The following is a 24,798-nucleotide window of genomic DNA, read 5'->3' on the forward strand; positions in this document are numbered from 1 at the left end:
GCGAGCAGGCTGGACAAGCCATCTGGTCCACTTTTTTCTTGTGTTTCCACCTGTTTTGCCATCTCTCCTAACATCTATTTACTTTGCTTGTAATCAAAGTTTTTTTCTTTGGAAAATTGAGGGACCTGAACCTGTTTTTCCTATCCAGCCTAGTCGCTAAATCCAAACCCCCTGTTTTCTGACCTCTGCTAATAGAGATAAAGCAGTGGTAGGAAGATGGGGCCGGGGGCTGGGTGAATAGTTTTTTCAGAGAGAGTCGGTGGGGGTCAGGAACTTGCTGTTGAAACGGTGGTTTCAGAACCACACATCACATTTAAAAAACGGAATGCACTCGAGGTGCTGTTATCTCCAGCGACCAAGAGATGTAATGGGACTAGATTGGACTTAGCGGCTAGCTCGGACACGGGCAACATGAACTGAATTGCCTCTTAATTTCAGTGTTTTAATTTGATCACTTTGGGGAGGTTTTCTAAGGCATGGATCTATATAAATGCAAGAGGGTGACCCCCAAGCCAGGATCCTTGATTTGTTTTGGGTTTGATATCCCAAGTAGGCAAGAAACCCTGAGAAGATGGTGCTCCGGTGAAGAAAAATCAATTGAGAACGTTCTACATTCAAATCTAAATTAAGCTGTCTGTGTGTGTGTAGGCGTTTCAAAAAGTTCTTCATGGAAGCAATGATCAACAAGTGGGGGTTTCGGGAGGAGCAGTAAAAGAAACAAGTCCTGCAAGATCTATTTTAAAAGGTAAGTATGAAAGAAGACTGCATGGTGTCTGGGGAATGAACAAGGCTGGCTCCTCGCCCGGTTCTTCTCTGTATCTTCCGCCTGAAAGCTGTTCAATCCAATCAGAGCTACAGCCGGCCCGTCACTCCACACAATAGCCCAATCAGGATGGGAATGAATGAAGTTTCCTTTAATCGGAACGGTTCTGCTCGAGTGCAGATTAATATAAATACTGAGAGAATCGAAAACAATTATATTAATATATGTCAACAGCAGGAGAAGAAGATCTGCTAAGAAAGGTCAGGTAAAGTCACCATAGTCCCTTTCCCCTTTGAGGTGGTGATTTAACCTGAGCATCGCCACACCTCAGGCGAGGGGGCCAGGAGAAGGCTTAACTGGGGAAATCCAAGATAAGGTACTGTTCTAAATCTGTTTTTTTTTTAATATTTGAGAAACTGAGTTTGGGCAGGGCTGTATTCGATAGAGGTGAAATGCTTCTTTGCTGCTTATCGAAAATATTTATATGATGATTGCAGCCGGAATGGAACCCCCCCCCCCCCCCCCTCCTTTGTCTCCTTCCAGCCTGCATCCACTTGAGATGGCCGGGTACCCGGGCTCCGCCTTGGGCAAGTGGCCAGGGGCTTTCTGAAACACACACACTGTGGATTATACTGTTCATGCTCTACTAGAAACCGTGTGTTTGCTTGGCAATTGGTGGGATGGAATGAGATTAAGGTACCATTTATTGCATATATATAAAACACTCAGCATCTGTTTTCTTTCCAGCGGCTGTGAAAGGACAGCACCGTCCGTGTCGACAAAATACCATTTGCCCGTTTTTCTTCTCCCTGAATGTTTATATGAGGCGAACTCGGCCTGAATCATACTGTTTGTGACTGTGGTCTTTTATTAGCAGTTTCAGATCCCATATCCCCTCGCCGCAGACAGCTTCCTTCTCTCTTGGCCGCATCGCCTTCAGCTCCATTAAAACTATTATAGTCTTTCCACTTTCAAATGGAATTGCTCCCAGCACCGTGTCTACCTCCTCACCAGGATCCTTAATTCAAGGAAAATGCTGGTGGCGGAACAGTAGCTCACTCCTGTCACTCGCCAACATTGATTCCTTTTCTCAAATTCAATTAATTTCTTGGAACCCCTGCTGGCTTCTGGCAGAACTGACTTCCGCAATCTCTTCCACCTGGACAGTCCCCACTGGCCTTTTGCACAACCTGCTCTCTGTCCACTGACAGATTCTTTGGACACTATCGTCTGCAAAAATGTCCAATTTCCGCCATCCACAACTAAAGGTTATGCCAGTCATTGCCGATACACCACCAAACCACTCTGCAGTTGGCAAGTTACCACCAGACATCAGAAACCAGCTACTAATTTGATTTGATTTAATTTATCGTCACCTGTACTGAGGTAAAGTGAAAAGTTTTGTTCTGCGTACAGTCCAGACAGATCGTTCCATACATGAAAAAAACATAGGACATACGATAAATACACAATGTAAATACATAGTCACAGCCATCGGGTGAGGCTTATGGAGTGTAGTACTACTCAGTAGAGAAGATGTGCAACTTAGGTAGATTGGCCATGTTAAATTGCCCTTAGTGTCCCCTTACTGGGTTATGGGGAAAGTATGGAGGTGTGGGCTTAAGTAGGGTGCTCTTTCCAAGGGCTGGTGCAGACCCAATGGGCCAAATGGCCTCTTTCTGCACTGTAAAATCTACGATCTATGTGTGAAGAGATCAATTCAGTCAATAAGAGGGTCATTCAGGAGTCTGGTGTCAGCGGGGAAGAAGTTGACTTTGAGCCTGTTAGTGCGTGTTCACACTTTTGTATCTCCTGCCCTATCAGAGAGATTGGAAGAGAGAAACATTTGGGTGGGAGCAGTCTTTGATTATGCTGCCTGCTTTCCCAGGGCCGCAGGAGGTGGAGACAGTCAATGGATGGGAGCTGGATTTGCGTAATAGACTGGGCTGTGTTCACAACTCTCTGTAGTTTCTTACGGTCTTGGACCGAGCAGTTGCTATAGCAGGCTGTGATGCTGCCAGATAGGATGCTTTCTATGGTGCATCTGTGGAAATTGGTAAGAGTCAATGTGGACATGCCAAATTTCCTTAGTTTCCTGAGGAAGTATAGGTGCTGTTGTGCTTTCTTGGTGGTAGCGTTGGCTTGGTCCTTATCATTTCATGGTCCTTATCCTTATCTGTATTGATGTGAAGAAGCCTGCTTTAGAAGCCATGAGTAGGCATTGTAGTCTAAAGCAACACATAACTCTGTACATATTTCCAAGGGTGGCTACAGGTACAGATATGGAGCTGACTCCTGTCCAGGCCTTTACCCATCTCTAGACTCATCCTGGCACTGGGTCATGTGCCTTCTTACTTCACTGTGTCGACCATTCTGTTCTCAGTCTCACATTAACCCTGTATGCACCAGGTCCTTGTTTGCTGCACCTCCTCCCCCCCCCCCCCCCCCCCCCCACCCCAAGTCTTGATCCCATGGATATAGAGTTATTTTAGTTTATTTACTTTACATTTGCATTAATTAACCTTATTGTTACAACCTTATTTTTTAATTCATTTTCAACTTCATTTTTTAATGCTATTTCAACATTGTTGCAATTACAATATAAACATTAACAATGTTCTCTCCCGAGAAATTATTCAGGTCAGAAACCCGAGTGGTGCAACCGGACAAAGTTAATGGGGCGTTTGAAGCATTCTGTAAAAACTTGTATAGGTCAGACACATCCAGGAAGGGGTCAAGTATGTTGGAGTTCTTGGAGGGGTTAGAGTGTCCCAAGATGGAGGAGGAAGAGCGCGAAGGACTGGAAGAGCCATAGGTGCTCTTGACAGCAATAGGGCGAATGCAGATGGGTAAGGCCCCGGGGTCGGTTGGGCTCCTGGTGGAATTTTATAAGACGTTGCAGGACAGTTTGTGTTACTGAACTCAAGTCTGAAGATAGGAGAATTGCAATAAACTGCAGAGAGGCATAGTTAGAAGACAATTATACTTTGTTTAATTCTAATATAAAAACACAAAATTCTAAGTTTGGACAGCAGATTGATCAGCATTTATGCAGCCTTTTTAAGAACATGTGCTAAAACCTTTGGGAACCACAGACAGATACCTAATTGGAAACAAAAAACTGCAGATGCTGGAAATCTGAAATAAAAGCAGAATGTTTCAGAAGTGTTCAAGAAAACCTCAACGGGTCTAGCATCATTTGTGGAGGACAGTTAGTAGCTTTATTTGAGAATTCCATTACACGATACGCTGAAGCAAGCATCCATTTCATTCCTTTAAAAAAGATAAGGACCCGGTGGAATGCGGACCACCCTATTTCTTTATTGAAAGTTGATGCGATGATATTGGCCAAGGTGTTGGCACTGAGGCTGGAGCAGTGTCTCCCTCAAGTTATCGGGAGGATCAGACGAGTTTTGTTAAAGGCCGGCAGTTATCCTCTGATGTGCAGCGGTTGTTAAATGTGGGGCTGTCTTCGTCGGAGGATCCAGGACTGGAGGTAATCGTTACATTGGATGCTGAGAAGGCATTCAACAAGGTAGAATCGGGGTATTTGTTTGCAGTGTTGAAGAAGTTTGGGTTGGGGCCCAAGTTTGTGTCTTGGATACAACTGTTGGACAAAGCCCCGAAAGCCAATGTTCACACAAGTGGCATGAGCTCGGGGTATTTCCAATTAAATAGAAGAATGAGACGGGGGTGCTGCATGCCCACCCTCTTGTTTGCATTGAAAATAAAGACTTTGGCCATCACCTTGAGGGTTTCAGGTAGGTGGAGGGGGATAACAAGGGGAGGGGTGGAGCATAGGGTGTCCCTGTATGCTGCTGATCTCTTACTCTGTGTGATGGACCTGATCCCACCATGGGCCTGTTGAAGCACTTTGGCTCTTTTTCAGGATACAAGTTAAACTTGGAAAAAAGCAAGTGCTTCTCGGTTAATCCCCTAGGGAGGGAAGTCAATCTGGGGGTGCTGCTGTTCCGGTTGGCTGGTTCCAACTTTAGGTATCTGGGGGTTCAGGTAACCCAGGATTGGGCCCGGCCCTGTGAGCTGAACTATACGAGCTTGGTAGGTAGGACCAGGACCAATCTTCAGAGCTGGGACAATTTTCCTTTGTCCTTGGTGGACAGTCAGGCAAGACAAACATTTTGCCAAGGTTTCTGATCTTGTTCCAATGTTTGCCGGCCTTTCCCCTAAAATCTTTGTTTGGGGAAAAAATTGATTCTGTGCTTTATATGGGCGGGCAAGACCGCGAGGATTCGAAGGACAGTCCTCCAGAGGGATGGGCAGTCAGGGGGCTTAGCGTTGCTGAACGTGATATTTTATTCTGGGGAGCGAATGCAGAGAAGGTGTTGGGTTGGTGCAGTATCCGGGAGCCAAGTGGGTGCAGATGGAATCAAAGTCGTGCAGAGGTTCTGGGTTGAGGGTATTAGCGACGGCCTCGCTCCCGTTCTCACTGGTAAAATATTTGGCAAATCCAGTAGTTGTCTCCACTTTGAAGACGTGGAGACAATTTCAACCGCATTTTAAATTGGGGGCTGTATTGAAGTTAGCTCCGATCTATGCAAATCATATGTTTGGGCCTGCAAAGTTGGATGCCACTGACGGGGGATGGGAGGGGCGGTTTGCCAGTTTAGAGGAACTTTCAGAGAAGTTTGGGCTCTCACGATCTGACTCATTCAGTTAACTACAAGTTCGCTATTTTGCAAAACAGATCTACCCAACATTCCCCATGACGCTGCCAACCTCACTAAGGGGAGGATTATTTCGCCGCAGGGACGGAGCATTTCCGGTATCTGGATGGATTAGATCAGAGCATGCAGTATCGCTTGAGGGGGTTAAGGCCAGACGGGAGGAGTTGGGGCCTGTTTTGGTTGATTAGGTGAGGCCTTGCGAAGGGTGAACTCAACGTCTTCATGCGCAAGGCTGTTTAATCCGACTCAAAGTAGTTTTAGGGCACACCTGCCTAGGTCCAGGATGAGTCGGTTGTTTGCAGGGCTGGAGGACAAGTGTGAGTGCTGTGCAAAAGGTCCAGCCAACCATGTGCATATGTTCTGGTCATGTCCCAAGCTTATACATTTCTGGGTCTCCTTCTTCAGCACCATGTTGGCGATTCTGAAAATCAAGCTGGAACCCTGAACCTTAGTGGCATATTTGGATGTCAGACTTGCTGGAAGTGCAGATTGCAGGGCTGGGATGGAGGGGGGGGGGCAGAGAGAGAGAGAGAGAGAGAGACGATGTGCTGACCTTCACCTCGCTGATTGCCCGGAGGCAGGCACTGTGGAGGTTTGTGTCTCCACCCAGTGCCTCGGTGTGGCTGCAAGACCTGGTGGTGTTTCTATACCTCAAGAAAATCAAGTACATCGTAAGGGGAGCAATTGAGGGCTTTTACCGAAGAACTGTATATTTATAAATTGCCTTTTATTGTTCATTTGAAAGAGCTGGTCACTGTTAGTTGCTGGGAAGGGGGAGGGGTTAGTTTTTTGAGAGGGTTGGGGTTCGGTTCTGGGGGGTTGTATGTGCAAATGGGGTGGTTTGTTCTGTTTGATTGTGTTGTCTTGTTTTATATTATGTATAAAATAGAAAAAGTGGAATTAAAATATTTTCTAAAATATTAACATTCTCATCACTCCCCTTCAAGTCATTGAAGTTAGAGATTCAGGCAGTCCAGAGGCTTGTAACCGTTCCACATCTGGTTCCCCAGTCTGTCAAGAGGGTGATATGCTCAGGTATTGCTTGTTCTTGGTTTGGTTTAGAGGTTGGACTGGTTTGCTTTCATCTGTTTCCTCCAGTGCTTGATGGTAAACCATGCCTGGTTGTTCTGGCATGCTTGGCAGTGTATGGCTGTTGTTACAATGATAGTTTCTTGCAGGTTGATGAAAATAGTGTTCATCTACTTGGTGATTTTTTTCTTCTTCTTTCTGTTCTGTTTAGACCATCTGGAAGTTCGCTGAGGCTGAGAGAGAGTGTTTCTGTGGCTAGAGGAAGCTTGAGTAGCATATTCACATCCGCATTTTGTTGTTAATGGTGCACTTCTGCTACCCAGTTCCAGTAACCCTTGTGGTTCTGGCATGCTTGCTCAAAGCTACTGTGTGCACAATGGTTGGTGTGTCTACCGACTGTGCCATCATTTTAGTTGGACATAGAGGCTCCTTAGATTGTTGATCCTTCTCTGATACCACTTCCACCTGAGGTGCTATGGTAATCTCGTGTGTGGGAGGTTGGTCTGACCTTTCCAGGACCTGTTCACAAACCTGTTCCACAAAAGAGATGAGAGATCACAGGTGAAATCATAGTCTGAATACACTTTAGTGTTTGAGAACTCAGCACAGTTCAGTGAAAATGGTGATCTTTTACACCAGGAAAACTGGTGTCAAAAGGCCACAGATTCACAGGCTTCCAGGGGGTTAGCAGGCAGCTATCGTGGACTCGCAGCTCCAGCTGTCAATAAGGTCCCCCACACTACCGGGTCAGAGGCCACGCATGCGCACGGCGGCGGCCTCCAGCGACCATGCCGTGCTCCATGGCGGACTCAGCCCACGGACCTGGACCGCCGAAATAGTGCCCCCCGATGGGTGGGCAGCACGGTAGCATTGTGGATAGCACAATTGCTTCACAGCTCCAGGGTCCCATGTTCGATTCCGGCTTGGGTCACTGTGTGTGTGGAGTCTGCACATCCTCCCCGTGTGTGCGTGGGTTTCCTCCGGGTGCTCCGGTTTCCTCCCACAGTCCAAAGATATGCAGGTTAGGTGGATCGGCCATGATAAATTGCCCTTAGTGTCCAAAATTGCCCTTAGTGTTGGGTGGGGTTACTGGGTTATAGGGATAGGGTGGAGGTGTTGACCTTGGGTAGGGTGCTCTTTCCAAGAACCGGTGCAGACTCGATGGTCCGAATGGACTCCTTCTGCACTGTAAATTCTATGATAGTCTATGATCGGCCGCTCGCCCGGCCTGGACTGCCCGCATAGGCTCCTGACTGTGGTCCGCAGCCGCCTCGCGAGTTTCCCGAATGGCAGGACAACATTAGAAATACGCCGTCGGGAATTTAGCCGGTCGTGGATGGAAAATAGCGGGGCGGGCCTCAGGCAATGGCCTGAGGTGGTGGATACTTGCCGCTTTTCGGGGGGGGCGGAGAATCGCGGAACTGGCGCTGGTCCCGATTTTGTGTGAGAAAAGGGATACTCCGCCACGGCGACGTGCGGAGAATCCAGCCCATGGTTTCTCATCTGACAAGACTGCCACACTAGCACCTGAATATAATTTCAAATTTGTTAGATGACTATTTATCAGAACATCAGCATTCCAAGACAAAGAACAGCATTCGCTGATGTCCCCCAAGAAGAATGGCTATGCGCCTTCTGGGTCTTCAGTTTTTGGTTTAAACCTTGTGGATGACCTTTGGGATATCTGTGCAGTGCAGAGTTTGTGACTTGCACAGTTTACCAAAGTGTCCCTCTGTTGAAATGGGAGCATTGGACATTACTCACAGAAAACTGATCTTTCCTCTGTGAGGGTGTGTCGCTCTGCAGTGCTGGCAAGGTTGCTCTGCTGGGCAGTTCAGGGATTGCTTTCCTTGACTTAGGTGGTCCCTGCTTTTTTGTGACTCGATATGGTGGGTTGAGGAATGATTTCTGACCCATGAAGTGTTCTCTCCCCTTGGGATGGTCCTGTGTTGTTTACATAGTCCTGACAGTCCAGCTAGCGAGATAGTCTTGTCAAGGGTAAAATCATCTTTAGCTTGTAGGAGGTCAGATAATGAATCTTCTGCAACACCCACCATGATTCTGCCTCAAATGAGCTTGGACTTTAAAGCGGCATATTCACCTCCTTCTACCATCCCTATAGAGGTCATTAATAAAGGAATTAACTGGTCCCAGGGAGCTGGATTCTCTTATTGTGTTTAGCTCTGCCCAGTATTTTATAGGATCTCAAGTTGAAATAAATGTCGAAAGATTTCAAAACATAATCAAATTTGGCAGATGATCTATCTGTAACTTGTGCAAAGATCTCATCTGCTCGTGGCCCAAACGAATAAAGAAGTGGACTAAACTTGTTCTGCCTCTAATTTTTTTATATAGACCTGCAGTGATGCTGTATTTTTTTTAATGTTCTCCTTCAGCAACTCTGTCACTGATCTGGGCCATGGGTGAACTCCAGTGAAGCTGGAAATGTGGAATTGCAATACCTTTTTGATGAGTTTAAAAAGTATGGGTAGACTTCCGGGTGCGGCTATGCAGAGCTAGGTCGCATATTCGGCAGCTCCCGCTTGGAACGGACTTTTGGGCTCTTTTACAGGGCCCCCACGGCATTTGTTTGACATTTCCCGGTGTGGGAAGAAGGCTGCAATATTCCCCCGACAGTGTCCCCCAGGAAGGGTATGTCTCTGGGTTACCAAATCCAGCAGAAACAGTAAAGGATTTGGCTGAACTGAAGGGGAGAGAGGGGCCTCCTCCAGCATGCAGGCGGGGGAAGGGCAAGCTTAAAGCTGCAAGCTGACTTGAGGGCCTCTATTATAGATGAATTCTAGCAGCAGAGGGAACAACTGTGAACAGATCTACCAAGGCCTTTGAAGAAGCGGGGACGAGGCTTCCGGTGGCGGCCATGGAGGAGTAGGTCGCGCATTCGGCAGCTCCCGTCTGGAACGGACTCTCAGACCTTTTTCAGGAGTTTCCATAGAATTTTTGGGGCAGATTGGTGAGGCGAACACTGCCAAAAGGATTCCCTCTCGAGACTTCCGGTTGCGGCTATTCGGAGCTAAGTCGCACATTCGGCGGCTGCCGCAAAAATTGACTTTTGGGCTCTTTTCAGGGCCCCCAAGGGCACTTTTTCGACATTTCCCGGTGTGGGAAGGAGTTAATAATAGCTCCACATCAGTATATGGCTTTAACTAAGAGCGGGGCGACAAAAAAGGTGGTGGTGGACCAGAAGAAGGGAAGGAAGGACAAAATAGCGGCGGGCGGAGACCAGGCAGCGTGGAGGCAGTGGGCGGAGGAGCAACAGGAGGGTATCCAGCGCTGCCTCAGAGAGATTAAAAAGGACCTGCTAGAGCCGATGAATGCTTCTATTGATAAGCTGCTGGAGACACAGACAGCCCAGGGGGTGGCGATCCGTGAGGCTCGACAAAAGATCTCTGACAATGAGGACGAGATCTTAGGCCTGGCGGTAAAGGTGGAGGCGCACGAGGCGCTCCACAAGAAATGGCAGGAGCGGTTCGAGGAGATGGAGAATCGGTCGAGGTGGAAGAATCTGCGGATTCTGGGCCTCCCGGAGGGGCTGGAGGGGCCGGACGTGGAGGCCTATGTGGTCACCATGTTGAACTCGCTGATGGGAGCGGGGTCCTTCCAGGGGCCCCTCGAGCTGGAAGGGGCCCATAGAGTGTTGGCGAGGAGGCCCAAGGCTAACGAGCCTCCGCGGACAGTGCTGGTGTGGTTCCATCGGTTCGTCGATCAGGAGTGTGTGCTCAGGTGGGCCAAGAAGGAGAGGAGCAGCAGGTGGGACAACGCGGAGGTTCGGATATATCAGGACTGGAGTGCGGAGGTGGTGAAGAGGAGTGCCGGGTACAATCGAGCGAAGGCGGTGCTGCACAGGAAGGGGGTGAAGTTTGGCATGTTGCAGCCAGCGCGACTGTGGGTTACCTACAAGGACCGGCACCATGATTTTGAGTCTCCGGAGGAGGCGTGGGCCTTTGTTCAGGCCGAGAAGCTGGACACAGACTGAGGGTCGGGATGGGCGATTGGGGACTGCGGTGGATATGTTATGTCTATTCTTGGTTCGGTGGGGGGGTCCCTTTGCATTGTCTTGGGTTTCTTTTTCTCTGTATTTTTCTCTTTCCGGTTGGGGAGGGTGGATGGGGCGGATTGGGCACTGTTTTGGTTGGTGGCGGGGCCCGGTAGGTGGAGAGCGCGGGCCTTTTTCCCGCGCCGAAGACTGGGCGGGGGGGGGGGGGCCCGGGTCGGGGAAGCGAGGATTGTTTCCCGTGCTTAGAATGGAGGGGGGAGGCGGAGAGCCTGTGGATGGGGAGCGGGAGAGGAGGGTGTGCCACACAATGGGAGGAGTCGAAAAAGCGGCGGGAGTGGCCGGGGTCAGCAGGAGTCAGCTGACTTGCGGAGGTGCAATGGGGGGAGTAAACCAGCTAGGATGGGTCCCAGCCGGGGGGGGGGGGGGGGGGGGGGAATCGAGTTGCTGCTGCTAAGGTCAAGGAGGAGCTGGAGCGAGTGGGGGGGGGGGGGGGGGGTTAAGACGGGGGTATGCCGCTGTGGGGAACGGGCCGGGTATGGCTAGTCGGCGGGGGAGGGGGCAGGTAGCCCCTTGATCCGGCTGATAACCTGGAATGTAAGGGGACTGAATGGGCCTGTTAAGCGGGCCCGCGTGTTCGCGCACCTGAAGGGGCTCAAGGCGGATGTGGTTATGCTCCAGGAGACACACCTGAAGGTGGCAGACCAGGTAAGACTGAGGAAAGGGTGGGTAGGTCAGGTGTTTCACTCGGGGCTAGATGCCAAAAATCGAGGGGTGGCAATCTTGGTGGGAAAGGTGTAATTCGAAGCGTCGAGCATTGTGGCAGATAATGGCGGTAGGTACATAATGGTAAGTTGCAGGGAGAGAGGGTGGTACTGGTCAATGTGTATGCCCCGAACTGGGACGATGCGGGTTTTATGCAGCGTATGTTGGATCGGATCCCAGACTTGGAAGTGGGGGGCCTGATAATGGGGGGAGACTTTAACACGGTGTTGGATCCGGCACTGGATCGCTCCAGGTCTAGGACGGGTAGGAAGCGGCGGCTAGAGTGTTGAGGGGATTTATGGACCAAATGGGAGGGGTGGACCCTTGGAGATTTGCAAGGCCGGGGGCTACGGAATTTTCATTCTTCTCACATGTCCATAAGGCTCATTCTCGAATCGACTTTTTCATTTTGAGTAGGGCGCTGATAGCGAGAGTAGAGGATACTGAGTATTCGGCAATAGCCATTTCGGACCACGCCCTGCATTGGGTGGACTTGGAGATGGGGAGGAGAGGGACCAGCGCCCGCTGTGGCGCTTGGAGGTGGGGCTGTTGGCGGACGAGGAGGTGAGCAAGTGGGTCCGAGGAAGTATAGAGAGGTACTTGGAGACCAACGACAACGGGGAGGTCCGAGTGGGGATGGTATGGGAGGCACTGAAGGCGGTGGTGAGGGGAGAGCTGATCTCCATTAGGGCCCACAAGAAGCAGAGGGAGAGGGGGAGAGGGAGAAGCTGGTGGGGGAGATGGTGAGGGTAGACAGGAGGTATGCGGACGAACCTGAGGAAGGATTGTTGAGGAAGACGCGCAGCCTCCAGGCCGAATTCAACCTGGTGACCACCAGGATGGCGGAGGTGCAGTGGTGGAAGACACAGGGGGCGGTCCACGAGAATGGGGAAAAGGCAAGCCGGATGCTGGCGCATCAGCTTCGGAAGCGGGACGCAGCTAGGGAGATCGGGGGAGTTAAGGACAGGGGAGGGAGCGTGGTGCGGAGTGGGGCTGGCATCAATGGGGTCTTCAGGGACTTCTACGAGGAATTGTACCGATCTGAGCCCCCACGGGAGGAGGGAGGGATGGGCCGTTTCCTGGACCAATTGAGGTTTCCAAAGGTGGAAGAGGGACTGATGGCGGGACTGGGGGCCCCGATTGGGCTGGAGGAGCTGATCAAAGGGATAGGAAGCATGCAGGCGGGGAAGGCACCGGGGCCGGACGGTTTCCCGGTCGAGTTCTATAAAAAATATATGGACCTGTTGGGCCCGCTGTTAGTTAGGACCTTTAATGAGGCAAGGGAGGGGGGTGCTTTACCCCCGACGATGTCCCGGGCACTGATCGCCTTGATCCTGAATCGGGACAAGGATCCCCTGCAATGTGGGTCTTACAGACTGATTTCCTTGCTAAATGTAGATGCCAAGGTGCTGGCGAAGGTCTTAGCCATGAGGATTGAGGATTGTGTGTCGCAGATCATCCTGAAGACCAGACGGAGTTTGTGAAGGGGAGGCAGTTGAACGCGAATGTGCGGAGGCTTTTGAACGTTATCATGATGCCGGCGAGGGAGGGGGAGGCGGAGATAGTGGTGGCGATGGACGCTGAGAAAGCCTTCCATAGGGTAGAGTGGGGGTACCTGTGGGAGGCGCTGAAGAGGTTCGGGTTTTGGGAGGGGTTTGTCAAGTGGGTTAGGCTGTAGTATGAGATCCCGATGGCGAGTGTGGCCACAAATAGGAGGAGGTCCGAGTACTTTCGGTTGCACTGAGGGACGAGACAGGGGTGTCCCCTGTCCCCCCTGATCTTTGCACTGGCGATTGAACCCCTGGCTATGGCACTGAGAGAGTTGAGGAACTGGGGGTTGGTGCGGGGTGGGGAGGAGCATAGGGTGTCGCTTTATGCGGACGACCTGCTGCTGTATGTGGCGGACCCGGTGGGAGGAATGCCAGAGGTAATAAGGATCCTTAGGGAATTCGGGGACTTTTAGGGGTACAAGCTCAATATGGGGAAGAGCGAGCTGTTCGTAGTTCAGCTAGGGGACCAGGAGAGGGGGATTGGTGAGCTCCCACTAAAAAGGGCGGTGAGGAGCTTCAGATATTTGGGGGTCCAGGTGGCCAGGAGCTGGGGGGCCCTGCATAGGCTTAACTTTACAAGGCTGGCGGAGCAAATGGAGGAGGAGTTCAAGAGGTGGGACGCGTTGCCGCTGTCCTTGGCGGGTGGGTGCAGTCAGTCAAAATGACGGTGCTCCCAAGGTTTTTGTTCCTGTTCCAGTGCCTCCCCGTGTTTATCCCAAAGGCTTTGTTCAGGCGGGTTAACAGGAGTATAATGGGGTTTGTGTGGGCGCGAGGGACTCCGAGGGTGAGAAGGGTGTTCCTGGAGCGGAGTAGAGATCGGGGGGGGGCTGGCGCTGCCCAACCTCTGTGGGTACTACTGGGCCGCCAATGCGACGATGGTGCGCAAGTGGGTGATGGAGGGGGAGGGGGCTGCATGGAAGAGGCTGGAGACGGCGTCCTGTGTGGGTACGAATCTGGGGGCGCTGGCAACGGCGCCGCTGCCGCTCCCTCCAAGGAGGTATACCACGAGCCCGGTGGTGGTGGCGGCCCTCAAAATTTGGGGGCAGTGGAGACGGCATAGGGGGGGAAGTTGGGGCCTCTGCGTGGACCCCATTACGGGGGAACCACCAGTTTGCCCCAGGAAGAACAGGTGGAGGGTTTTCGGAGTGGCACAGGGCAGGGATACGAATGTTGGGGGACCTGTTTGTGGACGGGAAGTTCGCGAGCTTGGGTGAGCTGGAGGAGAAGTACGGGCTCCCCCCGGGGAACACCTTCAGGTACTTACAGGTAAGGGCGTTTGCCAGATGGCAGGTGGTGGAATTCCCGCGGCTACTGCCACACACAGTACAAGACAGGACGCTCTCGGGGGGGTGGGTGGGAGTGGGGAAGATCTCGGAAACTTACCAGGTGATGCAGGAAGAGGAGGAGGCCTCGGTGGTGGAGTTGAAAGGTAAGTGGGAGGAGGAGTTGGGAGAGATCGAAGAGGGGACGTGGGCAGATGCCCTAGGGAGGGTGAATTCTTCCTCTTCGTGCGCGAGGCTCAGCCTCATACAGTTTAAGGTGCTGCACAGGGCACATATGACCGGGACAAGGATGAGCCGGTTCTTTGGGGGTGAGGACAGGTGTGTTAGGTGCTCAGGGAGCCCAGCAAATCACACCCATATGTTCTGGGCATGCCCAGCGCTGGAGGAATTTTGGAAGGGCGTAGCGAGGACGGTGTCGAGGGTGGTAGGATCCAGGGTCAAACCGGGCTGGGGGCTCACAATATTTGGGGTGGCAGAGGAGCCGGGAGTGCAGGAGGCGAAAGAGGCCGGAATTCTGGCCTTTGCGTCCCTGGTAGCCTGGCGAAGGATTCTCCTTCAGTGGAAAGATACGAGGCCCCCAAGCGTGGAATCCTGGATCAGCGATATGGAAGGGTTAATTAAATTGGAGAGGGTGAAATTCGCCTTCAGCGGGTCGGTACAAGGGTTCTTTAGGCAGTGGCAACCGTTCTTAGACTTTCAGGCAGAACGACAGACATTGGTCAATGGCAGCAGCAGCTCGGGGTGGGGGTTTACTTTATTTTTGTTTATGTTATTTACACTGGAAGGTCTGAAGGGGTGTATACACCTGTTGTGTTAAGTCGGGGTGTTAATGTTAATTTATTATTTATGTACAGGGGGAGGAGTTTGGGGGTTGCTTTTTTAGATTGTGTTTTATACTTAACCCTGTTGGGTTCTTTTTTCTTTCTCATTTTGTTATTGATATTTTATGAAAACCTTTAATAAAAATTATTTTTTAAAAAAAGTATGGGTACAGCTTTAAGAGATTACAGGCTTCCAAGATGACGTCACCGGTTACTGCTGAACAGTGGATCTTCCTGGCTTGACCATTTGTGGTGGGTATTTCATAATGGCGTCAGAGGGCTTCTGCCTGAAGAAGAACGGGCCGCAATGGCAGTGTAGGTCAGCCAGCTGACGATTTAATTCAGTCAGTGGTATTACGTTACAAGTCTGTACTCTTGAAACCGCGGTATGGCTGTTTCTGACTTGAAAGGTTGTGGGGTACCTGGAATTGACAAAATCAATAATAATGATTTTTTTTTTTGCCAGACTCAGGAGCCTTGGGAATCTGGGAGCAGATGAGCAACGCTTACTTTCAAACGGTGCTTCTGGTTGAATAACTCAAAAGGGGTTTGGCAGTGTGGTGATATGCCTGTAATCAATATTGTAGATGGCTGGTGGTGCAACCTCCAACCAGCAGGTGGCGGTACAGACTCACCATGTGGTCTCCAGACAGAGGTTATGTGACAGAGCACTCAGATATAAGTGCGGGCACATCCGGTGATCGGTAGATGGTTATAAGACATACAAGTGGACAGATGTGCCTAGCTGTAGTTCCAGGGGAGGACAAAGAAACTCCATGATAACTTGCTCTGTAACAGATCACTATCTTGTCACGTGTGATTCAATAAAGATCCTGGTTTGGACAATTCTCAAGTTCTTTGGTAGATTCCTTGCTAGACATCAAACACCAAACACAACACTCAGGACCAGCAGACCTGGGAGTTGAAAGTTTTATCACACCCTTGCAGGCTGAGAGCTTTGCTTGCTGAAGCTGTACTTCAAAGGAGGATGCAATGGAGTATTTTGCTTAAGTAAAACTTCTGCCTTTTCTTGTTTGCTTCCAGGCTCTTCTGTCTTTGGAGCGTTTTCTTTATATTTTTCTGATGCGTTTTCTCAGTATCTGTAGCTTCAGTTGGGAATTAGGTTCAGAGCATAATCCATTGAAGGTGTGTTTTAAATTCATTTCTCAGCATTCTTGTGAAGATGTGGGTTTAAATCTGGATGCTGCCACCATGCTTCAGACACCATGAAGTAGGTTTCATAATCTAGAGTATGTTAATAGCAAATCTTTATTAACAGCTCATAACTATCTACATATTTACAGTAGAGATTACAAGTACAACGCTGGCTCCAATCTAGGTCTTTACCCAACTCTATCCACTTCTAGACTAACCCTGCTCTAGGACATGTGCCATCCTACAGCACTGTGTGGGTGATACTGTATTCAGTCCCACATTAACTCTTTATGTACCAGATCCTACTATGACAGCTACCAATGCAACAAATTGTGACATTATCATAAATATAAGGAATTGTAAGGGTTAATGTAATGTCTAAATCAACCACTAGATGGAGCTAGATGTACAACTATATAAGGCATCGATGCAAAGCTGTGTGGGTGAGAGGTTGAGGAGAAAGCTAGAGGACAGACTGAAGGAAACATAGTGTGAGTGAGAGCAGCTCATAGTTAGTGTAATTGTGTAGAGATTAGATGTAGATTATGTATTTATTATCAACTATTATCAATTAAGTAGTGTTAATAAATTTATAGCTTTGTTCAATTTAAAAGCTATTTGTGGTCTTTGTGAACACTACGCCAAGCATTCTTAAATTAGAAACACAAAGAACACCACACAAGTCGCAAACTAGTCAGCCACAGGAAGCTACTTATCCAAGAGCAATGACCATCCAAACTTCAACCAAGTCACTTTCCAACAGCCAGTTTTCAACCAGCCACCGTAATAGAGCTGGAGGCCTGAGGATGGAAAAATTGAGAGGGCAGGGGATTGAGATTTGTTGAAGAAAAAGCAGAGACCTGGGTGTGCACATATGGGAAAAACAAGTCAGAAGTTGAGTGTTTGGGAGTAGAAGTTTAAAAAGTTAGATTACGTTATAAACGGAGAAATAAAGTTATATATGTGTCATCTTTACAAGTATGATTTGTCACTAATGAAATTTGAGATAAGTTCTAAGTATTTGAATGTAACCTGCATTGACTCTAAAGGTGACAGTAATGGTCAGTGCTATATTATAGAAATTTTTTCAGTAAATCTGTAACTTTACTGCTCAAAGGTTGAGGGGAGAATTATACAATACATTGAATTGCATTGTTCTAATTTTCTTTTTTTACTTTAAACAGAGTTTTAAATGCAATTATAACAAAGCAGAATTATGCCGTTATTTATGCCTTTACTACAGAATCTGACTGCATTTGCTCAGGTATATCACATTGCATGACTTCAGTTAAACAATTCAATGGAAGAGGAATCGTTACAAACATCCCCAACTTTAATGATGGGGGCACGCAGCACATCAGTGCAAAGGACAAGGGGCGTCATTCTCCGACCCCCCGCCGGGTTGGAGAATCGCCGGGGGCTGCCGTGAATCCCGCCCCCGCCGGTTGCCAAAGTCTCCGGTACCGGATATTCGGCGGGGGCGGGAATCGGGCCGCGCCGGCTGGCAGGCCCCTCCGCTGGATTCTCCGGCCCGGATGGGCCGAAGTCACGCCGATAAATTGCCTGTCCCGCCGGCGTGGATTAAACCACCTTTTGAACGGCGGGACAAGGCGGCGTGGGCGGGCTCCGGGGTCCTGGGGGGGGGGGGGGCGCGGGGCGATCTGGCCCCGGGGGGTGCCCCCACGGTGGCCTGGCCCGCGATCGGGGCCCACCGATCCGCGAGTGGGCCTGTGCCGTGGGGGCACTCTTTCCCTTCCGCCTCCGCCACGGTCTCCACCATGGCGGAGGCGGAAGAGACTCCCTCCACTGCGCATGCGCGGGAAACTGTCAGCGGCCGCTGACGCTCCCGCGCATGCGCCGCCCCAATATGTCATTTCCGCGCCAGCTGGCGGGGCAACAAAGGCCGTTTCCGCCAGCTGGCAGGGCGGAAATCCCTCTGGCGTCGGCCTAGCCCCTCAATGTTGGGGCTCGGCCCCCAAAGATGCAGAGCATTCCGCACCTTTGGGGCGGCGCGATGCCCGTCTCATTGGCGCCGTTTTGGGCGCCAGTCGGCAGACATCGCGCCGTTTCGGGAGAATTTCGCCCAGTTGAAACATTTGCAACCACCTTCAGGCAGAAGTGCAGAGAGCATGATCATCTCAGCTTCTTTCTGAGGTCCCCAACATCACTGATACCAGTCTTCAGACAACTCAATTCACTTCACATGATTTCAAGAAACAGCCAGTGTCACAGAAAAGGCTATAGGTCCTGACAATATTCTGGCTTTAGTATTAAAGACTTATACTTCATTGTGTGCCGATACCACAAAGAGCCCTGGACATTGAGGTACTTGAGAAGTGTGAACTCCGGTTCCTACAGAAAGCAGTATAGTATAGTTACAGTTTTGCTGTAAATAAATAAATGATTGTAAAACAGACTCAATAGTATACAGAATTTATATACAACTTGTAATTAAATTAATTTAAATAATGTACATATTAAATCAAATATGTTAAAATGTTTTACATATTTTTCAGATCTAGGGAAAGTATTACTTAAAAATTAATGCAAATTCAATTTAAATTCTACACTGACAAATATTTACAGATAAAGAACAAAAGGCTCAACTTCAGCCTGGGCTTAAAACCAACAGTGGATTGGCTGTCTGTTTTTCATTGCTATTGGCTTCAATAAAGGGAGGTTGGTCAGGCTGTATAATGGGCAGCTGATTCCCTTACCGCCTGTTCGACACTCTTATTGAAGTTAAACATTCCATCCAGTATTTTATGCAATTTTTTATATTGTATATTACCTGGCAAATTTAATATTTAGAAATTTAATATTTTGGGGCAGCATGGTAGCACAGTGATTAGTCCAGTTGCTTCACAGCTCCAGGGTCCCAGGTTCGATTCCCGGCTTGGGTCACTGTCTGTGCGGAGTCTGCACGTCCTCCTCGTGTCTGCGTGGGTTCCCTCCAGGTGCTCCGGTTTCTTCCCACAGTCCAAAGATGTGCAGGTTAGGTGGATTGGTCATTCTAAATTGCCCTTTGTGTTCAAAAAAAAGGTTAGGTGGGGTTACTGGGATGGGGTGGAGTGTGGCTTAAGTAGGGTGCTCTTTCCAAGGGCCGGTGCAGACACGATGGACCGAATGGCCTCCGTCTGCACTGGAAATTCTATGAATGCTGCTGGTTCAATGTGTGAAGAAAATTGGGAGAGAGAGACAGGGCACTCGGGATAAACAGAAACAGAATAGGAAAGAAATTATGGAACCGATAACTTGTTATTACAATACAGATGGCCGCGATGAGGATTACCCAATGTGTATTGACGTGGAGGAGGTGTGGGACTGTAGAGATATATATATATTTTTTAAACACATTTTATTCAAACTTGTATCAAAGTAGGTTACAGCAGGGGCAGCACGGTGGCGCAGTGGGTTAGCCCTGCAGTCTCACGGCGCCGAGGTCCCAGGTTCGATCCTGGCTCTGGGTCACTGTCTGTGTGGAGTTTGCACATTCCCCCCCACAACCCAAAGATGTGCAGTGGAGGTGGATTGAACATGCTAAATTGCCCCTTAATAGGAAAAAATTAATTGGGTACTCTAAATTTTTTTAAAAAGTAGGTTACAGCAAATAAACACCCCGGGAAACATTCTTCCCAACAATCAACTATACAGTTTTTTCTCCTTTTTCACCCCCCCCCCCCCGCCCACCCCCCGCGACAAACAGCTCCTCAAACACGGTCACAAACATCCCCCACCTTTCCTCAAACTCCCCTGCTGAGCCCCTTAACTCATACTTTATCTTCTCTAACCGCAGGAAGTCATACAGGTCACCCAACCATGCTGCAACCCCAGTGGCGATGCCGACCGCCACTCCAGCAAAATCCGTCGCCGTGCAATCAGAGAGGCGAAGGCCAAGACATCGACCTTCGTCCTCTCCATGAGCTCCGGCTTCTCTGAAACCCCAAATATCGCCACAAAAGGGTCCGGGTCCACTCCCTCCTCCACTATCCTGGCTAAGACCGCGAACACTCCCGCCCAGAATCTTCCCAATTTTTCACAACCCCAAAACATGTGCACGTGATTCGCTGGCCCCCGCCCACACCTCTCACACTCATCTGCTACCCCCTGAAAGAACCCACTCATTCTCGCCCGAGTCATATGCACCCTGTGCACTACCTTAAACTGTATCAGGCTCATCCTTGCACAAGAGGAGGTCCCGTTTACTCTTCGCAGTGCCTTGCTCCATACTTCCCAATTGATCTCCATTCCCAACTCCGCTTCCCATTTCTCCTTGATTTCACCACCCGCTCGCCTCCCTGCTCCCCCAGCCACTTATAATTATCCCCAATTCTTCCCTCCCCTTCCACATCCGGAAGCAGCAGTCGCTCCAGCAGGGTGTATCCCGGCAATCTAGGGAACCCCTTCCAGATCTTTTGTGCAAAGTCCCTAACCTGTAGATACCTGAACTCACTACCCCTCGGCAGCTCTATCCTCTCCCTTAGCTCCTCCAGACTGGCGAATCCTTCCTCCAACTACAAATCCCTCACCTTGACCAGCCCCACTTCCCACCACCTCCTGTACACACTATCCAGCGCGCCCCCCCCAGCTCAAACTCATGATTCTCGCACAGCAGCGTTAGCACCGATATCCCTTCCACCCTAAAATGCCTCCTCAGCTGATTCCATATCTTCACCGTGGACTGCACCACTGGGCTCCCTGAATACCTACTCGGAGCCATTGGCAATGCTGCCGTCACCATAACCCTCAAACTAGACCCCTTACAAGATTCCTCCTCCATCCTAACCCACTCTACCCCTTCTCCTTCCCACCACCGCCGCACCTTGTCCACATTCGCAGCCCAATAATAATGAAGCAAGTTTGGCAACGCCAACCACCCCCCCCCCCCCCCCCCCCCCCCCACCCCTGCTGCCTCTGCCGCAGGGTCCTCCCCACCCTCGGCAGGGTCTGAAGAGATATGAATACATTTTATCTCTGAGGTTTTGAGAGTTGGAACCTGAGACACACTCACCTGTTTAAATTGTCCCATTGAAGGTCGGTGTTGATGGCTTCCTGTGTGCTCAATCTTGATAACTTTTAATTGTGGCTCTAGTGTCCTAAGTCGGTGGTTTCAAGAGAGTGAAGTGGGATTTTAAAGTTTATAGGTACACTGAATTTGAAACTGAAGTTAAGGGACAAGAGTTCAACAAGGAGCCTCCACCTGCCACAGTGGGAAAGTGGGAGACTGATGCAGAAGGTGAAATGCCATTGGGAGAGTTTTGCTGGTAAATGCAAGTAGGAACAGGTCGTGTACTGTACATGAGGTAGATTATTGGGGACCAGTGGCTGTCTGACCTGTAGGGTTGATTTGGAGGAAAAGAAAGAAGCATACATCATACCTTTAAAGGAGTTGGAGATTGTGATAAATTAGGATGTTTGCGTAATAAATAAAAACCAAGGAATGTGTCTCCAGAGGCAGCTTGTTTTACAAGAAACTTACAAATCTTAATTTACCAAATCATGTGTTGATTCTTACTATGTTCAAAACGGAAAGAAAATAGAAATTGATTACGCTTAGACATGAACCAAGTTGCAATAAATTTGGTTATGAGAACAAATCTGTCCAGGATTTATGCTTATGATCAATAATGGCACAGAAAATGTTATTTGACAGTCAGGAAGTAAGCATTGGTGCACCATTTTATATTATAATCTTTTTTTCCTTGTGTTGAACACAAACAGTATGTGAAGAAGATGGCTATGAAGATGCTCACCATGAATTGTTTTTATATATTATACAGAAGGATTGAAAATGCAGCAGAACTCTAAAGACTCAGACAGCAGCCAGGTGGTAACCTCACTGAAGAACTGTGGAATCGGAGCTGTATCCAGTTGTCTTGCTACATTTCTGACCTTTCCAGTCCACAAAACAATTTTCCGACAGCAAATCCATGGTTTCATTATCCGAAAAGCTGTTACTCAACTCTATCAAGAAGGTCTCATGAAGTTTTACAGAGGAATTCTTCCTCCACTCCTAGCTAAAACCATCCAAGGCACCTTGCTATTTGGCGTTTATGACGGCCTCATTGGGAATATCTCAACAGAGGGCACATTTTTGCACCATCGCTGCATTGCAGGATCCTTATCTGGAATCATTGAAGCCTTGGTGTTGACCCCATTTGAACGGGTCCAAAATGTCCTTCAGGACCACAGGAAAGATGTCAAGTTTCCCAATATCCAGAATATCCTGAAGAAATTCAATTCTTACAAATTTAAGGATATGTTACAACTTGGATATTACCGAGGCTTCCTCCCCATTCTATTGAGGAATGGAACAGGCAGTGCTCTTTATTTCTCTTTCAAAGACCCAATCAAGAATTCACTCCTAGATCAAGGTGTTCCCAGTGGTATTTCTGCTTTTGTCTCTGGGAGTTTCAATGGGATGATGATATGTTTCATCCTATATCCACTTAGTGCAGTGATTGCAAATATGCAATCTCACGTTGGAGGAGAGAAAATGAGCCTTTGGAATTTCATTGCAAAATTCTGGGTATCGCGTGCCCAAAGGCTTTTGTACATTTACAGAGGTGGTTCTCTGGTTATATTGAGGTCCTGCATAACCTGGGGAATAACTACTACTATTTATGAACTTTTAAAGGCTGACCACTTTCCTGAAAGTTAGTGTTATTTAAAACAATCCAGCATTAATTTATATCTGAAAGAACTGGGTGACTCATATATTTTTCAGTGTACATGTGAATAACTTGGATGAAGAAATAGAGAGCTGTAGATTAATGCTTGCAAATGACAAAGTTAGGAGGCGTGGTACATTGTGCAAATGAGAGCAAGAGGGGCATAGACAAAGTGTGTGTACAAAGTATGGTAACTTAATTTCAAGTCGGAAGTCATCTACCTCTGATCTGAGAAAGATAAATTGGACTAGTTTCTGAATAGTGAGAGACTAGGAATTGTGGAGGTGCAAAGCGATATGGATGTCCTACTGCACAAATCATTTCACGCTGGTACACAGGTGCAAAAAGTAATCAAAAATGTTTATGGAATGTCAGCCTTTATTTCTATGTGCTTGGAATTAAAAAGCAAGGAAAGTAAAGCTTTTCCAGAACCCAACTTGAGTACCGTTTTCAGGAACTAGAATGATACCTGGGTTTAAGGGTTAAGTTCTGAGGACACTTTCAGAAAATTATGTTGTTTCCCCTGGACATAGAACATACAATGCAGAAGGAGGCCATTCGGCCCATCGAGTCTGCACCGACCCATTTAAGCCCTCACTTCCACCCTATCCCCGTAACCCAATAACCACTGGAGGTTAGAAAGTTTCATGGGACTGATAGATGCAGAAACCATCATCTCTGCGACGATAGATTAGATACAGAAACCAGTTCCTCTGGTGGTGTGGGATCCAGAAGAAGAGGACACAAACTTAATTTTAAAATTGGCAAAAAAAGTAAAATTAGAAAGCTTTTGTTGATGCAAAAGGTAGTGGAATTCTGAAGACCATTTCTCACAAATGCTTGTGGGTGCTGGGTCAGTTGGAATTTCAGGATAGTGATTGATAGATTTTTATTCATTCAGGCCATCACAGCATATGGAACAAAGGCAAGAAGATGAAGTTATGGTACAGCTCATTATGATCTAATTAAATGGCAGAACCTGTTTCTAAGTTACCTATTCTGTACGGCAGGCTAGCTGGTTTATTGGACTACACTTGCCTCATTGTGTTGCACTTATTTCCTGGCAGGGGGCCATGCTGGTTGCACCTTTTGGAGCTTGGGCCTCAGCTGTCTAGTCTAATTTCCCATATTACACTGCCATGGTTTGGAGCCTACTCTGCCCAAGACCGCAGGAAGCTACAAAAGGTCGTGAATGTAGCCCAGTCCATCACGCAAACCAGCCTCCCATCCATTGACTATCTATAATTCCCGCTGCCTCAGAAAGGCAGCCAACATAATTAAGAACCCCACGCACCCCGGACATACTCTCTTCCACCTTCTTCCGCCAGGAAAAAGATACCAAAGTTTGAGGTCACGTACCAACCACTGAAGAACAGCTTCTTCCCTACTGCCATCAGACTTTTGAATGGACCTACCTCGTATTAAGTTGATCTTTTCTCTACACCTTGCTGTAACTGTAACATTATATTCTGCAGTCTCTCCTTCCTTTGCTATGTACGGTATACATTGTTTGTACAGCATGCAAGAAACAATATTTTTCACCGTATACAAATACATGTGACAATAATAAATCAATTCAATTCAATTCAAAGGAATGGCCAGAGACTGCTGTCCTGAGAGATAAAGCAGATGTACTCCAGTCATCACCGCTACACCGGGTCTTGAACCTGTGGCCTCAGTGATCTCCTAGATGGGACCTTACCTTCTGGACATTGATGGTGCTTGAAGTGATTATTATGTACAAATATAATTTTTTTAAAAAGTGTTGTTAAACCACATGGTGGAGTTATTTGAGAATGAAATGAAAGAGTCAATCACTGGCTTATTCTGGAACAAAACTGTAAGGTGAAAGTGACTGCCCTTGACAAGGCAGCATTTGAATTGAACTTGTCGTATAAATACTGTGGCTCCAAGATCAGGATAGGCGAGACATCCTGCGGCGAGTAACTCATCTCCTGACCCCCCCAATGCCTGTCCATCATCTGCACGGCACAAGTAAGGAGTGTAATGGAATACTCTTCATTTGCCTGGTGAGTGCAGCTCCAACAACACTCAAGAAGCTGA

At 48.6% G+C, this 24,798-nt stretch overlaps 1 protein-coding gene across 1 annotated transcript; it reads left to right on the top strand.

Annotated features, from left to right (window-relative positions):
* Positions 1-889: 889 nt before the first annotated feature.
* Positions 890-24,499, top strand: LOC140421087 (solute carrier family 25 member 53-like). Its single transcript, XM_072505446.1, has 2 exons — positions 890-1,139; positions 21,844-24,499. Exon 2 carries the CDS (start codon positions 21,855-21,857, stop codon positions 22,722-22,724), a length of 870 nt encoding a protein of 289 aa, XP_072361547.1. The 5' UTR covers positions 890-1,139; positions 21,844-21,854; the 3' UTR covers positions 22,725-24,499.
* Positions 24,500-24,798: the final 299 nt, after the last annotated feature.

Source organism: Scyliorhinus torazame, chromosome 5 (genome assembly GCF_047496885.1).
Source record: "Scyliorhinus torazame isolate Kashiwa2021f chromosome 5, sScyTor2.1, whole genome shotgun sequence".
In the NCBI taxonomy this organism is placed as follows: Eukaryota; Metazoa; Chordata; class Chondrichthyes; order Carcharhiniformes; family Scyliorhinidae; genus Scyliorhinus; species Scyliorhinus torazame.

Bases quoted from the DNA above. Each gene is read 5' to 3' on its own strand.
- LOC140421087 (XM_072505446.1), top strand. From the start codon at position 21,855: ATGCAGCAGAACTCTAAAGACTCAGACAGCAGCCAGGTGGTAACCTCA.